Consider the following 17,223-nt stretch of genomic DNA (forward strand, 5'->3'; position numbering starts at 1 on the left):
CAGGAAAAAAGGCCCAATCTCAATCTAACTTTTTTTAGTTCACACAGAATTTATGCACATCATTACCAACAGTTTAAGCAAAACTGCTAGGAAAGAAGTGATGTGAGGGTTTGGGGTGTGTTTTTAAGGTACAGCCTAATGACTTTAAACTTCCCTCATGTTTCAGGCAGGCTTTGATTTCAGTTTCCTTGGTCTCAGCTGCCTGCATGCATCCTCCTGCTGAGGGAGGTTGCAAGGGCAGGCTGAGAGCATGGTGGCTGCTGTGCACTTTTGTGTCCCTGTCCCCCTCCCCAGCTCCATGTGGAGCTTCTCCAGCCGTGGAGGTAAAGGTCTGGTGTGGGGTGGTACTGTGCCGGGCTTGGGGTAACACAGCTGTAAGTGGCTGTAGGAGAGGTGTCCTTTGTTACCCTGCTTCAGCCATTCCTGCCTGAGAAGAGGAGGTAGGAGTGGAGGAGGGGGCATGTCTCTGATGCAGGGAATGATCTGTTGCTCTGATGGCTGATGGGCAGTGAGACCAGGTGTAGAACTGTTTCTAGTTCTGTCCCTGGACCAGAATGCCTGCCTAAGACGGTTTATTTTTTGGAGTGTATTTAGAGGAGCTCGTTAATTTTTTTGCCTGGTTGTCTAAACTGTGCAAGTCACTTTCCAGACCATTTTTAACTTTTTTTCACAGAATCATCTACATTGGAAAAGATCATCCAGTCCAACCATTAACCTAACACTGATGGTTCCCAACTATACCATATCCCTCAGCGCTATGTTGACCCGACTCTTGAACACCTCCAGGGATGGGGACTCCACCACCTCCCTGGGCAGCCCATTCCTACGCCTAACAACCCCTTCTGGAAAGAAATGCTTCCTAATACCCAGTCTAAACCTTCCCTGGCACAACTTGAGGCCATTCCCGCTTGTCCTATTGCTTGTTACTTGGTTAAAGAGACTCATCCCCAGCTCTCAGCACCCTCCTTTCACGGAGCTGTAGAGGGCGATGAGGTCTCCCCTCAGCCTCCTCTTCTCCAGACTAAACACCCCCAGTTCCCTCAGCCGCTCCCCGTACGACCTGTGCTCCAGACCCTGCACCAGCTTCGTTGCCCTTCTCTGGACACGCTCGAGTCATTCAATGTCCTTTTTGTAGTGAGGGGCCCAAAACTGAACACAGGAATCGAGGGGCGGCCTCACCAGGGCCGAGTACAGGGGTCAGATCCCTTCCCTGTCCCTGCTGGCCACGCTATTGCTGACACAAGCCAGGATGTCATTGGCCTTCTTGGCCCCCTGGGCACACTGCTGGCTCCTGTTCAGCCGGCTGTCAATCACACCCCCAGGTCCCTCTCTGACTGGCAGCTCTCCAGCCACTCCTCCCCAAGCCTGTAGCGCTGCTGGGGGTTGTTGTGGCCCAAGGGCAGCCCCCGGCATTTGGCCTGATGGAAACTCCTGCAGTTGGCCTCAGCCCATTGCTTCAGCCTGTCCAGGTGTTTCTGTAGAGTGATCAACAGAGTGGTCCATCTTTTAAATGTCATCTTCACTTTTCTTTCTGATGGAAGCAGCTCTTGTCAGCCAAAGGTGTTGGAGTAGCAAGTGTCTATCCATAGACAGCATGAAGTATTATTGGAGCCTGAGATAATTGGCTCTTTTTGGGCTTGCTTCACAATGCGTTCTACCTAAGGCCTTACAGGTCACCTACGGTAAGAAAGAGCTGTTTTGGCTGTGTGTATTTTATATTATGGCTTTCCAAAGTTATTCCCAGTGTGTAATTCCTTAGTGAATGCTTTTAACTTTTGTATCACTGCAAAAATGTGGTCAGGTGAAAACTGTGTTCCCTGATGTAGGTGGGAGAGGTTTTCCTTGGAAATAGAGGAGTGTGGAAAGTGAGGGTGGCTGCAGGGGTGAGACATACATGATACTGGAGTGTGCGGAAGAGCTGTTCTTTTACCATTATATGGCTCAATGCAAAGACACTTCTGTTTCACGGTGTACTTACCTATTCTTTATAGAACCTGGCTGATCAGCCTTGTTCGCATGTAGTGCCCAACAACTGCTACACTAAACTTTTCATTTGTTTGCATGTTGGTGGAATTTTTCATCTATGCTTGCTCCTTAAAATGTGTCTTTGAGGAGCTGATTTGGCTAATATAAAAAACCCCTAAAGTGGCTCTTCTGGAGAAAAGCAACATACGTGCTCTGATTAGGGGTTAAATGCAAATTCTTCTTGGGTGAATAAAGGTCTGATTTGAAATGAAACCTAAAAAATAAAGCTTGCAACATGTAGTTTAATAATTTATGGAGTTAGTCTTGACTTTTGGTCAAATGTCTTTGTTACTTAAATAGCTTTGCTGCCAACTAAATATATCAGTGCTTCAGAGAAGACCTAGATGAGGTTTTTGGGCTGGTTTTGATGCCAAAATGCCAACACTAGATGACATTTTGGAGAATGTTGGAGAATTTGACAGGTTCCAGAAGCAAACCTTCTTTGTCTTGTGTTTGCTTTCTGCTGCCTTCACCCCGGTGTATGTGGGAGTTGTCTTCTTCGGGTTCATCCCCGAGCATCGCTGCTTCAGTCCCGGCGTGGCTGAGCTGAGCCAGCGGTGTGGCTGGAGTCTGGAGGAGCAGCTGAATTACACGGTTCCCGAGTGGGGTGGCCATGGGGCCGGTTTCAGCAGCCGCTGCAGGAGGTATGAGGTGGACTGGAACACGACGGGTGTCAGCTGCACCAACCCCCTCGGCAGCTTCATGGGCAACTGGAGCGCCGTCCCCCTTGGTCCCTGCCGGGATGGATGGGTCTACGACACCCCAGGGACATCTCTCGTGACCGAGGTACAAACAAATATCCCCCTTCCCTTGCCCCCTCAGTTAATGGCAAGCTGAGGGACATGGGAGAGGGTTGGTGTAGCTTAGGCTGTGTTAAAATGACACCTGCTTACCTGGACAAGGGGATCCTCTTGCTGTGAACTTGCACAGAGCGCTTTGCAAATTGTCTTCCCTCTGTCCTTGCTGTGAAGCGTTGCCGTGTCTGCTCAGGAGGCTTATATCTCCAGCTGGGGAGCAAAGCATATTTCAGCAAATAAATCCCTAGGTAGATAAAGTCCAGTTCTGAATGAAACTCCTGTCACATGAGAGGTCCAGTTGGTGGAGGTGTGTAAACAGTGCCTGTGAGGGAGCAGCAGCTTGCAGTGCTGCAAACAAAACCAGCTGATCCCTGAGCAGGCATGCTGCACAATCCTCCCTATCTTTCTGGGATCTGTGCCCAGATGTGAAGGTCTTGACACCTTTTCTTTTTTTTAATGAAGAAAATCTTTTAAAGTTTGTTTCAAATATGATTGAATGACTATGGGTGGGGGAAAAGGTAATCACCTCCTACAGTTAAGTAGCTTAATTCAGGAATAAATTCAAGAATAAATCTTCTGTGTTCTCAGAAGACATGTGAATAAACTGAAAATGGTATTTAATCTACCTAGGGTACTTTAGGATTTTAGGTGCCTTAACTTTAAAACCAAATCAGTGTCTAGGGTGACAAACTTGATTTTGTCATAGAAAGTTCCACCAAATTTTTAGAGATGGTGGAGGTCAGGATTCTTTCCCCCGTATGTCTACACACACACACACACACACACACACACACACACACACACACGAGCAGGTAAATTCTCTGCTCTAGCAGCTTCAGCATTTACAGTTTTGTAAGAGGTTGGAGCTAAATTTTAGGCAGTGTACTGTTAAGTGTACTTCTTTCAGTGAAGTATGGACTGCGTGATATTGAAGTGAGGAAGTGAGACACCTCAAATGGAGGGTGACCCAGGACTTCTACAAAGCAGCAGAGTAGTGGGCATGTCTATTGCAAAAGGCTTGACAGATTCTGTGATCCAGATGCCCCTACCATGATCTCTTGAGACTGCGGGAAGCTGAAAACTTGAAGTCTGTGTGGATTTGTGCAGTCACGCTCTCACATCAATCATCTTTCCTTTTCTTCTGAAGGTGGTGCAAGGCCAGGCCCGCGGGCCACTTCTTCCACAGGATGATCAGAAATGTCATATGCCTCTGTGCGTTTTGGCAATGTATTTTGCTTCTGGATGTGACTGTTTCTGTGAAGGCTTTCAGGCTCTGTTATGGCAGCTAAGCAAGGCAAGGTTTCTGGCAGCTAAGCAAGGCAAAGGATAGCACAAAGTAAAGCATATAACTTTGCTTGAAGGAAACATTTACACATGGAAGAATTTCCTCGTGGGAAGCCCCACAAAGCATCAGGAGGAATATCTGGTTTTATGTTGATTAAAGATGCATAGCTTTAGATAAACCTAGCTACCAGTAGAATGGGAATGGATTCTCAGTCATATTTAGGACAGCTTTTTGAGATAACTTGTTCTCCAGTAGCTTTTATGTATATCTACTTAAGTAAGGTAACTAAGACCAGATGCGTACCCATGTGGTATAAAGCTTGTCCCTGGATACAAAATACCTGGTCTTCAGACACGTTAGGCTGTAGGACAATTTAGTTGAGCAAAAAGCCAGAGCAGAGAGAAGATGCTGTGGCCTCAGGGGCAGATGCAAATATATCTTCCCACCCTCCTTCGGGGAGCTGGTGGTCCATGGGAAGCAAGATGAAGCTGGCTTCTGCAAGCATCATTTAGTGAAGGAATCCCCCTTAGTCCTGAGAGGTCTGCAGGGACTACTGTGGCATGTGAGGGTATGCGGCAGCCAGAACTGCTGAGACATGTTCACCATCAGCCACAAAAAAAAAAAGATGTTTGAAAAGCCCAGGATGATCATCAGGTCCATGATGATTTCATCAACAAGGCCTAACATGAATTAGAGTCCTGATTTTGACAGGTCAGTTATGTATGTTCTTTCCAGTAACAAGAGAAGAGACATGAATGGGAAATACCAGGAAACTGCTCAAGGGCTTCATCCTGGTTTTACTGTTGGACACTTAATTAAGCCAGTAGGGTTTCTGGGTGCTGATAAAACAGGCACTGACCCAGAAACAAGTTTAAATCTTTAACTGATTAGAAGGAGACTTGTGGATGTGAGCCAGCTCCTCATTACACTCTTTTGCTTTAACTGTGGTTGCTCTTTTAGTTTAACCTGGTGTGTGAAGACTCCTGGAAGCTGGACCTCTTTCAGTCTTCTGTGAATGCTGGATTTTTTATTGGCTCCATAAACATTGGCTACATAGCAGACAGGTACGTGTGGGCTGACAGTAAAACCCTCTGACCTCCCTTATCAGTGTTCAGCAGCTGAGCTTAGGTAAAGGCAGAGAAAAGTTGTGCAACTTCTATCATCTCTGCTCTTTTCAAAATAAGGGCAGCAACCTGGGTGTTCAGTCACAGTATTAGGAGGGAGTACTCTGTCTCTTAAGTCATACCTGGTGACTTGTGAGTCCTGCAGAGCCCATGAGGGCTATTTTAGGACTGTATGCCCCATACTCTCTACTGTGTCACACCAGAGCCTGAGGGTGTTAACCAAAGCCAGGAAATGCTGGTTTAGAGCCTGGAAACACTTTGCTTCCTCTGGAGAAACTTTGAAATAGTAGTCACAGAGATTGCCAGGTAGATAAGCAGGAGTGCCAGTTCAGAAATCCCTGTGTCCTGGCATCTTTGGCACCCCTGTTCAGAGCCAGCAGAAACAGCTGCCTGTGGTCAGAGTTAAAAAGAAACAAATGCTGGCATTTGAAAGCCCTTTTTCCCCTCCTGCCAAGAGACTGTTAGTACAGCAGGCTCTGAGCTGATCCAGCTGTGAAATGTAGCCCACTCACAGCAAGATCTAGACATACAAGATATTGGGGGATTAAGATTGGGGTATATAAATCTGTTACTCTGGTAATGCAGAATTATCAGACTCATAATATTAATCCATACTTTCACTGCATTATAAAAACTAAATTACTAAAATGCCTGTTCTGAAATTCAGAGATAACAGTCAAAGTCCAAATATATGTAAATATGGGACTATTGCTGCCCTTTAACTTGGGAAATTTTTCTTACTCTGAGAAGCCTGAAAGCCTTTGTGGAATTGCAGAGCATTTGGCACAGTAATTTTTTTCAGGAAGTTGAAAAGCAGATTAGTGATGGGCTAAGAATAAGTCAGTATGCGTCTATCCTTTGTATAGTAAACTTGGATTTTTTTCCAAAAATACACAAAGCTCTTATTACTCTAAAAAGCCAATGTTTTCATGACTAGTGTTTTGCTTTATTTGTATTATCTTCAAATACAGGTTTGGCCGTAAATTTTGCCTCTTAAATACAATTCTTGCAAACGTTGTCTGTGGAATCCTTCTGGTCTTTGTGCCCACTTATCTATGGATAGTCATCCTCCGCTTCTTGCAAGGGCTGGTCAGCAAGGGCTGCTGGACTGCAGGCTACATCCTGGGTGAGTTCAGACCTTTTCCCAGGAGTGAGACTGGCTGCAGAAGATGGAGAGAAATAAAACCCAAACAAAACAATAAACAAAAGCCATTTAAAAAATGCCTCCCATGGTGTTTTATCAAGTTTTCTCCCTCTGACTTTTTGGAATATTTTTAAAACACTGTTGCTTGTCCCTAATGATGGTAGCCTTCAAACCTCAAGCAAGCAGTGGGATATTGGGGCTGTTACCTCAAAACAGGCTTTTCCCTATGGTACAGTTCCCCTTTGCAGATCTGGTCCCCTGGTGTTCCTCTCCTTCCCCTTAGCATTGGCTGGGGAAGGTGGCGGTGCCAGGGCAGACTGCAGCCGCTCCAGCCCAGTCACAGACAGGGTGATGACAGAGGAGCCATTAAAAAAGCAGGCAGAGGGTGGAGAAAATTGGAGGCATTTTTATGACACAAAGAGCATTAAAGGGCAAACAGAGGCTTTACAGCCTAAAAATAACAGAAGAACAGCATGTACTTGCTCAGAGAAAGACATGCTGTTTGGGTATCTGCGCGCTTGTCTGAGTGGAGGCCAACCTGGGGGACTGCAGAGCAATGCGAGGAGCCCGGCTGTGCTGGTGCTTCTCCCAGCGTCTTGCACTGATCATGTCTGGTGGCGAAGCACAGCTGTGTGGCAGAAGGGTTGGGGCCATCTCAACTTTCTGGTGCATTATAGAGCTGCCTGGGGCTTCTCTGGTATGGAGTTCCAGCTCTTGTCAAAAAAACTCAATACCAAACAATCACCTGAGCAGCAAATTAAATATCTTGAATGCTGCCCATCAGAGCCTTACCTGGATTAGGATGTCAGGTGGCTGTACAGAGTAGCTTGGAGTGATCCAGGTCACTGTGATGGTGATAAAAATGTAAATAACACTCTAAAATGTTACGTCTTTTAGTGGAGACATATTGTTAATCCATTTATCCAGATGTCTGATATAAATAAAATAAAAACATCTAGCCCACAGTCCAGACCATCTTCTGACAATACATGGTTATTCTATCCTGTACATATGCCTGCTTGGCCTCTTAAATATCTTCTTGGCACAAATGAAATCTTCATCACCTCTTTTGGGGAGCTTTATGCCATTTTAGAGCATGAAATCCCTATAGGACAACGATTTGCCCTATCCCAGTATTTTTCCTCAGTCGCACCTTTTTACTTCTGGGTTCTTGAAACTCTCTCATGAGAGAGAAGTCACCAAGAATTAGCCCCAAAGCCCCTTTTAAATTTGTAACTTCTTCCTAAGGGTGGCCAATATGCCCAGGGAAGGGTATAAAGACAGAGCAACCTTCTTGTGCTCGCCTGGGACACTTGTCTACCCTTCAGCTGCGTTTTGGCTCAGTCCTACCAAGCCTGAGGAGATGTCTTTGTGCATCATTTGGCCAAGCAGTGTTAGCTAATCCGTGGCTCCAAAACACAGCCGTTCCTTCAGGTGCTGAATAACTGTTTTCTGTTCTTCTTCTAATTAGTTTGCTTTCTTGAAAGCACAAACTCAGATGCAAAATTGTGAGTGTGCTTGTGCCTGCCTGCTGGAATAGTTACTTTTAGCTCTATCAACAAGACTTAACCTGTAGGTCTATCCTGTGATGTGCAGTTGCAAAGTGCAGATGAGTTGTGAAGCCAACCTGACCAGGAAGCTGTGTGCCATCCTGTGGTACAAGCATTTCTTATATAGTTGGAGTGAGATGTGGGCTGAAAAGCTGCATTTAGATAACAAAATGTGATGCTTTGTTATTGGGTTGGAGACATTATGTAGGTTGGTGTTAGGTTTTATAACAAAATCCATCTATGCACTTTGAGGGATATTTGATTTACTCACGAGATTTCTACAGCAGAGGACAGTACTGGATGCCTTAGGCCAGTGTAAGAGCAGAAGCCGTGTCTTCGCCTCTGCTGAGAGTTAGGGTGACAGAAAAGCAAACCTTCCTCTGGGAGCACCAGGGGATTTTTGTTTGGAGGCTTTATGCCAGGAAGCCCAGGATTACCAAAACAGTTTCTTCAGGGCTCTAACACAGCATTGGTCTTCCAGCCCCCCTGCAGAGCAAGTTACTGCTGTGCTGAGCAGTCATGGCTGAGCTGTCATTCACCTGTCTCCGTGCATGTTTGCAGTGACAGAAGTCGTTGGTCCAAAGTACCGGAGGACAGTGGGCATCCTCTACCAGACGGCCTTCTCCGTTGGGCTCCTCATCTTTGATGCCATCGCTTACGCCATCCCTCACTGGCGGTGGCTGCAGCTCACTGTCACCCTGCCCAGTTGCTTCTTCCTGCTCTACTACTGGTAAAATTCTGCCCGTGACCTGAAAACTAGCTTCTATGGCTTCCCAAGGCTTGATACTCAGGGAGTTTTGGCACTGCTTTTTGGTTATGTACACCTCTTAGTGCAAAGAGGAGGCACGCAGCAAAAAGGAGAGGGAAATAGGAAACTGACTTCTGTTTAAAAGAAAGACCACTTTGAAAAACACTGGGAGAGAGTGGTTTAATATCATATATTAGCTTCATGAAGCATTTCATGAAGGAAAATAAGTGCTTTGACATAATTTAGCAGATCCTACACTGAAGAGGTGGTTATTGAGAGATTGTTGAATGCTAACATAACTAACAGATTTTTTTTTTTTTAACATGTTCTTTTAAGGAAAAAAGTTGTAGTTTTTTGTGGTCCAACCAAAAAGAAGGCATGTGGGTTCATCTTTAATTTGGATTCTCTCCTCTCTTTTTGATTGATATTTTCCAGTTTGAGTGCTTTGGATTTGATAAATTGTCTGGGTGGGTTAAGAAGTTAGGAATAGTAGAAAGAGATTCGTTGCCTTGCTTTTTCCATATTTGTGAATTGGTAAACCAATTCCAGCTTGTTTACTTCTTAACCTTTGATGGCACAACTGGAAAATGGCTCCCTGAGGGGACTCCATACATGGGAACACTATGTGGGCTTTATGTTTTGGTATATAATAGCATCCACTCATGTTGTAGGTGCCTCCCAGAGTCTCCCAGGTGGCTGATATCTCAAGGAAAAAATGACAAAGCTATGAAAATTGTCAGTAATATAGCTAAAAAGAATCGGAAAAAGATGCCTTCCCATTTTGAGGTGAGCTAAGGGTTTGCCAGTACATGTAAGTAAACGTCATGATAGTCCCTTCTATGAGTTCCTCCCAGTAAAAACTTACTGTACTTTGTACTGGCTCTTCCACAGGATATTAAATTTGAAGAGGAATATGGTGGAAAGCAGAGTCCTTCACTCATTGACCTTCTCAGGACACCACAAATGAGAAAAAACACATTCATTTTGATGTACAACTGGTAAGGAGATAACTTTGGAGAGCTGTTTCTGGTTTTGAGGGATCCAGTAGGAAACAGACCTCTGTTCTTCGACTGACTAACAGAGGCGGGATGCTCTTCTCTCTCTAGGTTCACAAGCTCTGTCCTCTACCAGGGGCTCATCATGCACATGGGACTAGCTGCTGGGAACATGTATCTGGATTTCCTCTATTCTGCACTTGTTGAATTTCCAGCTGCCTTCATCATCATTGTCACCATCGACCGTGTCGGGCGGCGCTACCCCTGGGCTGCATCAAACCTGGTGGCTGGGGCTGCCTGCCTTGTCACAGCCCTGATCCCAGAGGGTGAGTCACCAGGGTGAGGCCATGTGCCGATGGCTTCCTGCCCTGGCTTGACCCCCTGGGAACAGCACCCACATCTCCCTTTCCTTGAGGTCCAGCCCCAAAGGTTTACAAACCCATGCCTACCATCGAGTGCTGCCTCCTTGATTTTTAGTGGTGCTTCTCATGCTGCAGAAGTGAAATGAGGTTGACTTCTAGGCCGGCTAATAATAAACCTCAAAGCACCTTTGTCCTCCATGCTGCTTTGGAGTGGTCCCTGTGCCACAGCTCATGTGGTGGTGCCTGTTCCTATTTCCTCATTCACACAGATAAAACAAGACCCCTTAGAAACATTAAGTAACATGGGATTGGAGGTCCCCCTAAAATAACACTGGTGTACTGATTGACACTTGCTAAATCGCTGGCATATTTTAAATGTTAAACACATTTTGTCTGCAGATATACATTGGCTAAAAGTGATTGCTGCTTGCATCGGGAGAATGGGAATCACAATGGCTTTTGAAATGGTTTGCTTTGTAAACACTGAACTGTATCCAACATACATCAGGTATGTGTATCCTCCTCCCCATTGGCATTTGGCCTGGAAACAAGCAGTTGAGGCCAAGGTGCATGTTACATCTTATGCTAAATCAAGTTATCCTCAAATGCTTCAGAATACACAAGTACTGCTGAACATAAAGTAGGTAGATTGCAATTAAAATGCATTAAAAAGGTAGCTTAATAAAGAAAAAAAAGTACTTTAAGGCAGGTGAAAACTCATGTGACTGAAACAAGAGGAAAAGTGGAGGCAACCAAGGTAGATGAGGGATCTAAAGTTCCATGTAGTGCTTGGATTTGTCCTGTGCAAGCGTCATAGTTGTTATCTATCCCCTTCCATCTACAGTACTCTGATGCTTATGTGATCTCTTTGCTGTTGAACCAGGAACCTTGGGGTGATGGTCTGCTCATCCTTGTGTGATATTGGTGGAGTCATTGTCCCATTCATTGTCTACAGACTGGTGGAAGTCTGGCATGATCTGCCACTGATAGTCTTCTGTAAGTGCCATCTCCTTGCTGGCCACTCCTGGGGTGCAGCAGTGGGGCCCAAGTTTCAAAGAGTGAGAAAAGCCACAGAAGCAGTTGCTCCAAGTTCAGCAGAAGCCCCTTCCTGTCTATACAAGTCATAGCCTTTAGTTTGTAACAACCTGGAGCTTGTTTATGCATTCATGTCTCCTTTGCCCTTATTATTGTTCCTTGCATTTTGAAGGAAGTTAGAGGTGAATACAGGTTTGACAGATGGCAAAGGGCTGAAAAATGTTTTGATGAGATTAATATTTGATGGATTCAAATCTGATGAATTACTACTGCTCTTCTCTGAGGTATATTGATTCAGTCCAGGAGCCAAAACCTAGAATTTCACATAATCGCCTATTTAATGGAGTACAAGCATGGCTGTTACACCAGCTTTTCTGACAGTCTGTTAACTGGCTATCCTCCAGCTATTTGGAAAGAGGTTGGTAAATAAATACAAGATGAGTGTTTGCAGACTAGTGACCTGGACTCTCAGGTCAGGATCTGCAAGACCTTTCTGAATCTTTAGATCAACACACTATTTATAGAGAAATGTCTTGAATGGCAAGATGCAGTTTACAACAGACAGGACATTTAGAAGAGTGCTTGGTAGATTGAAAATATAGACTCCAAACATGTTCAAAGTGAGTAAAAGAAATGATCAGTGGAGAAGTTAATCACATTGTATTGGAGATAATACATTCTGTATGTATTTTATAATCTTATGTGAACAGCAGAAAAATTGTGTATGTTTCCTGGCATACTCTCACACTAGAAAGGGTTCTTTCCTCTATAAAGGAAGGATTCTCTGTCCAGTCTGAGATGCCCTAGTTCAGTGCATAACAACTGATCTTGGCTTATTGCTGTCTCCACATGGCAGCCAGATGTGGTATAACAGTATAGAGCCTTGGTGTGCACATCTTGTATGAAGAATGAAATAAAATGCCATTTGCAAGTCCTTTGTGTCAGGCAGTAAGAAAGTGGCGTATACACTGGAAATTGGTATATGCTAACAAGTTCTTTGTGCATCTGTTCGATTCGAAGCTGTTCTTGGTTTGATTGCGGGTGGATTGGTGTTGCTTCTACCTGAAACTAAAGGGCGAGTTTTGCCTGAGACTGTTGAAGATGTTGAAAACTTTCACAGGTGAGTCAGAATGATGAACTCTTAGCAACTTTTACTTGAAATTGTGCAAAATCCCTGCCCATAGCTCCTTTGGGAAGCCCGGGAGCTACTTGGCTGCCTCCTATGCTTCCAAAAATTTGCAGTTAATTCCCAGACTCTAGCTGGAGAGATTTTGGACTCTCTCTTTACTGCTTGTCTACCTAGGCATGTGAAAACAAGAAGCATAAGTCTTTACTGGCTTGTGAATAACTGCACTAGTCTCAAAACTGCTGCAACACTATTATAAAAGTTATTTGTGCTTAAAACCCCAACTAATTGTGGAACAGAAAAAGGGCAGACTTGATAGCAGCTACTTGTGTGGTGAGTGAAGTATCTACTGAAGAGTCAGAGAAAATCTAGAGGATTTGAGGATTAGATGCTCACTTTCTTTGGGAAAAAGGCAGAGCAAGTACTTGAAGTTAAGTGCTCTCTGAACACCTTCATTTCTGGTTTGCTGCTGATGTCTTGCTATTCTTGCAGGCAAAGTGCTCCAAAGGCCAAAAAAATCTATCTCCACGTCCAGACATCAGAAGTAGCACATGACTGAAGAAGGCATAACTCTTACTGGACAGTCTGTTTTACGGGACTAGAATAGAAAGACAAGTTGGAATAAATACTCTCTCAGAAGTCTTGTATCTTTTTTTGTCTGACTATCCTTTATTTACAATGTTTGGGGTTTTCTGAGGGGATTGTCCTCATCACTGCATAGCTGCTTCCCTCTCTGTGCATTTTATGTTTTAAGGCTGGGAAATTTTCATACATGGGGACTGATCTTAACTTGGGGTCCATCCCAACAAAACTTTATAAGCCTCCATGAAGTCTGACTTTCTCATTTAGTCTTATGACAGGGCAACATAATGTAACAGAGATTTACTTTTGTTGTGGAATTGAGGTGACTACCAACCTCCTACAATCTTGTTACAACTTGTAACAGATTTGTGTAGACCTTTTTTTTTTTTTTTTTTAAACCAGCCCTTATGTCTAATGGTGATCATGTGAGTCCATATCCCTATATAGTAGCCTATATGGATTTTATTTGCTATCCCCGGACTCACAAGGATGGGCATGTGTCAACTCCAGAGCATGAAAAGGGGTGTATGGGAGATAGATCCAGAGTTCTTCATAAGGTAATAGCCTTGTTCAGTTTTCAATGTGTAACCACTAAATTTTCTTGTCTAGTTAAGTTTCATCTTCATAGAGGATAATCTATAACTTTCTTTTTGTACAAAACTGTTTTCCTAAGCCTCCACAGAGTTATAAATGTGTGCATACACAGATAAACATATTTTTATTAAAAACAATGTACTGAGACTCCAGACAAGGGAAAAGTGTTACAGACGCCAGGGAAGTTGCTGAGAGCCCACCACAGTGCTGCTCCACTGGAGGCTTAGGATGGGACTGGGGTCAGAACAGAACTGCATCTCTAGGTGTTTGGAGGGAGCAGCTCTGCAGGGGCACCCCTTTGGAGTGAGCCACACTCAGGCTTTGGGACCTGCAAGACTCTGACCAGGAATTTGGCATGGGGTCCTGTACCTCAGGGGGCATAAGGGACAACACTGGGTCTGCCAGGAAGTATCCGTCACCTTTCACGTTTCCATCCCACTGAGCAATCATAACAGACCTGTGATTGCAGAGGAAAACGGGCACCATGGTACTGTGGCTCTCCTTCATTCTTTGTGTTGCTGGTCCATAGCACTGATGGAAAATGCTGGTTTTCAATAAGGATGATGTAAGCAAGACGCAAGATACTGCTGCTCTTTAATGATCAGCTGCAGGAAGAGAACTCCCAGCTGAGCCAAAGTGTTGCTGGACTCTTGCAGGCAGGGTAAAATTCCCCAGAATTGCTTCCTTATGTGGCAGTACAGTGACCTTGCCCTTACTTTCAACTGGCCTGAGCCCCAGTTAAAGTTCAGTGTTTTGGTGAGGCCTCAGAGACAGAGAAACATGTTGTCCAGCAAAGCAGGGCCAGAGGTTGGTCTAGGAAGAGTAGGGAATACCAAGAGATAAGGAATGACATGACTTTGGCCCAGGTAGTTGCAAAACTGGTATTTGCTTCAGGGTCAGAGGGGAACAAACTGGCCCTGAGATGGTCAAGAGGGACAGTGGGGATGTAATTATGTGTCCTGTAGAGCTGGTGTCCTGCTGTGGTTGCAGAGACATCTCTGCTCTGCATCAAAGGAAATCTGTCAGAACAGCTGTCTTTATTATAGTCCATTGATTCAAAACCTGTTGAAAACTCTGCAGAAAGAAAATGGGGGAGGCAGCGAGAAGTCAAGCAAAGTAAATACTGGGATGAATAAATGAGTAACTACAGAAGTTGACTTTGAAGACCCTTATCCGTCACACTGGTATTTCTTTCCATAAGCACTGCTACTGCCACAGCAGGAGCTGCAGAGGTGGCAGGCTCTGGAGTGCCTTCACTTTGTAGTCACCTGCAAGTTATATTGACCTTTGCTTCTGGTGGCACCTTAATGAGCACAAGGGCAAATGTGCTTCATTGATTTCCTTGATGGTGACCTTGTCCATTCATGTATTGCTTCCTGGAGCTGGACAGTCAATGAAACATACCAAACCTGGTCCAGCTGCACATGGTTGCTCTCAAGACAGCTTTTCTGTCCTGGTAGGAGTGAATCTCCTCCAGGGTATGAAACAAGCTGTCTAAGATAAAACAATAGTTTGCCAGATTCCATTCCCTTAACAGCAACTCAAGCTTGTCTGCTTGTGGGACTGCTGGAGCGTAACCACCTCAGTGGCAGGGCTGTCCCTGGAACTTGGGAAGGAGAACTTCAAGGCTCAACTCAGGAAGCACCTGGACAGCCTTGTGTCCAGGTTAATGAAAGTGAGACTGACCTTTTAAGAAGACCCCATCCCTCACCCAACTACTAAAAAACTGAACTGTATAAGGACTGTGCTTAAAGGGAACATAAAATTTCCATGTTTCAGCATCTCCACTAACCTGCAGTAACTAGGTTTTGGAAAGAATTGCTCTCTACTTTGTAAAAGTTTCTGGTTTTCTCCCTGGCATCATCTGATGGACAGCCTGGCTGCAGTTGTGGTCTGGGACAGCACTTTCTAAGCGCTGCTCTTGTCCTCTGCTGTTTCTGTCAGCATCAACATCCAAACACCACAACGCCAGAGTAGCTGCTATTTGGAGACTCCAGTGCTAATTTTATCCCCTTGAATGTGACCACGGGCTCTTGGTATATCAGAGAATCATTAAGGCTTCTTGTCTGCAAGCTGTGTCTTAACGTGGTTGTTTTGTCAAGGTGTTGTTCTGTGTACGTGTTCGTGAATGGGCAGAAAATCATGTCCTACAGGCTAGCACAAAGCTCATGTCGTTTCCAGCTCCCCTGCTTATTGTCTAATCAAAACAGTTCATGTGCTTCATTATACGTGCAACTTGCTCCAATCCCATCCCTACTGTATGGCACTGTGTCATCCTACATTCTGGAAATGTTTTAAAATATGAAGAAGTTGGGCCTTTTCCCAGAACTGGGACTGGTCAAGAGATGCACCCAAATCCAGAAAATATACACAAGTTGATGAATAAGATGTGAATCACATTTTAAATGCTGTCCAAGGGCTGTGGAGAGGACCCTTTAACCTTCAAAACCACTACAGCAGGTTTTTTTCTAGCATGTTTTTGAGGGAGATTTACTTGGGAAGCCATATCCTTTTTTTTTTCTCATCCTCCCTCCTCCCCTGACTTAATCCTCACCCCTTACAGCTGTTTTGGAGTTCAGCCATGCAAAAACCTAAACTTATGGAATTAGGAAATAAAATCAAGTGTAAACACAAACATGAATATGCTTTAATATGCAAGGCAGTGTCCTGTTATTTTTCATGCCACTCCCAGTGGGGCTTTCTTCCCCTGCCCTACCACTGATCCCTAATGATGTAGTTGCACGCAGCCTCCCATGTCCTGAGGCTTCACGGCCTCTGACTCCTCTTCACCTTTTTCAGCTTGCCTAATATCTAGCCATTTTCCAGTTTGCCTAATATCTAGTCAAATTCGGGGATGCCAAAACTTAAAAGCTAGTCTGGGCTTAGAATTACTTATTTTTTGTACTTATTTCTCCGGAAAAGGAGGAGTAAACTGGGAGGGAAAAGGGGTTTTGGGTGCCCTGGGGTCCCAAAGCAGGCTCTGCAGGAGTGGTGCTTGCTGCTGGGCATCAGGAGCTGTCTCATGATGGCAATGTTCTGGGCATCAGGATCCATAGACTGACTGACAGTACCAAGATTTTAAGGGGTGTAGGGGGAATTGTGACAGTAAATCCATCACTGTCTGCATGCTTGCTTTCATGCCGAATCAGGTGTAGCTTGGAGGCGGTGAGTTTTGCTCACAAATACACTCCCACTCGTTACAGAAGCAAACTGTGAGTGGTCCAAAGAGGTTTTTAGTTTTGTAACAAGCAGAAGAAAGTGTTCCTTCATGGATTTCCCACTCATGCTCTATGAGTTGCTGCTGCCAGATGCCCTGGGATGCCAGAAGCATGAATGTGTTCAGAAGGCAAATAGGAAAATTCCTGGAAGGGTGGGCCATGAGGGACTGACGCAGAAACGTGGCCAGATGACCTCCGGCTCAGGAAGTCCCCAAGCCACAGACTGCTGGCAGCTGGAAGAGCGCAACAGGGAAAAGATCACCATGTTGGCCTGGCTTGTCCCCTGCGTGTGGGGTCAAGGAATGGGCTTGCTGCAGCTGCTCTGCTGGCACTCTTCTGTCTGCATGCCACAACAAAGGTAGATCTGGGGCAAAACAGGTCCTTGAGGTGCTGGACTGCATCCAGAGAAGGACAATGAAGCAGATGAAGTGTCTAGAGAGCACAAGTCTTATGAAGAGTGGCTGAGGGAACTGGGATTGTTTAGGCTGGAGAAAAGGAGGCTGAGGGGAGACCTTATCACTCTCTTCAACTGCCTGAAAGGAGGTTGTAGCGAGGTGCATGTCAGTCCCTTCTCCCAAGTAGCAAGAGATGGGATGAGAGGAAACAGCCTCAAGTTGTGCCAGGGGAGGTTTAGATTG

At 44.9% G+C, this 17,223-nt stretch overlaps 1 protein-coding gene across 1 annotated transcript; it reads left to right on the plus strand.

Annotated features, from left to right (window-relative positions):
- Positions 1 to 1,411: 1,411 nt before the first annotated feature.
- LOC113478250 (solute carrier family 22 member 2-like) lies at positions 1,412 to 12,784 on the plus strand. Its single transcript, XM_026845281.1, has 11 exons — positions 1,412 to 2,811; positions 5,068 to 5,171; positions 6,203 to 6,357; positions 8,487 to 8,655; positions 9,345 to 9,459; positions 9,565 to 9,671; positions 9,780 to 9,994; positions 10,430 to 10,538; positions 10,914 to 11,026; positions 12,086 to 12,185; positions 12,684 to 12,784. Exons 1-11 carry the CDS (start codon positions 2,401 to 2,403, stop codon positions 12,748 to 12,750), a joined length of 1,665 nt encoding a protein of 554 aa, XP_026701082.1. The 5' UTR covers positions 1,412 to 2,400; the 3' UTR covers positions 12,751 to 12,784.
- Positions 12,785 to 17,223: the final 4,439 nt, after the last annotated feature.

This window comes from Athene cunicularia (assembly GCF_003259725.1).
Source record: "Athene cunicularia isolate RWA chromosome 3 unlocalized genomic scaffold, athCun1 chr3_part1, whole genome shotgun sequence".
In the NCBI taxonomy this organism is placed as follows: Eukaryota; Metazoa; Chordata; class Aves; order Strigiformes; family Strigidae; genus Athene; species Athene cunicularia.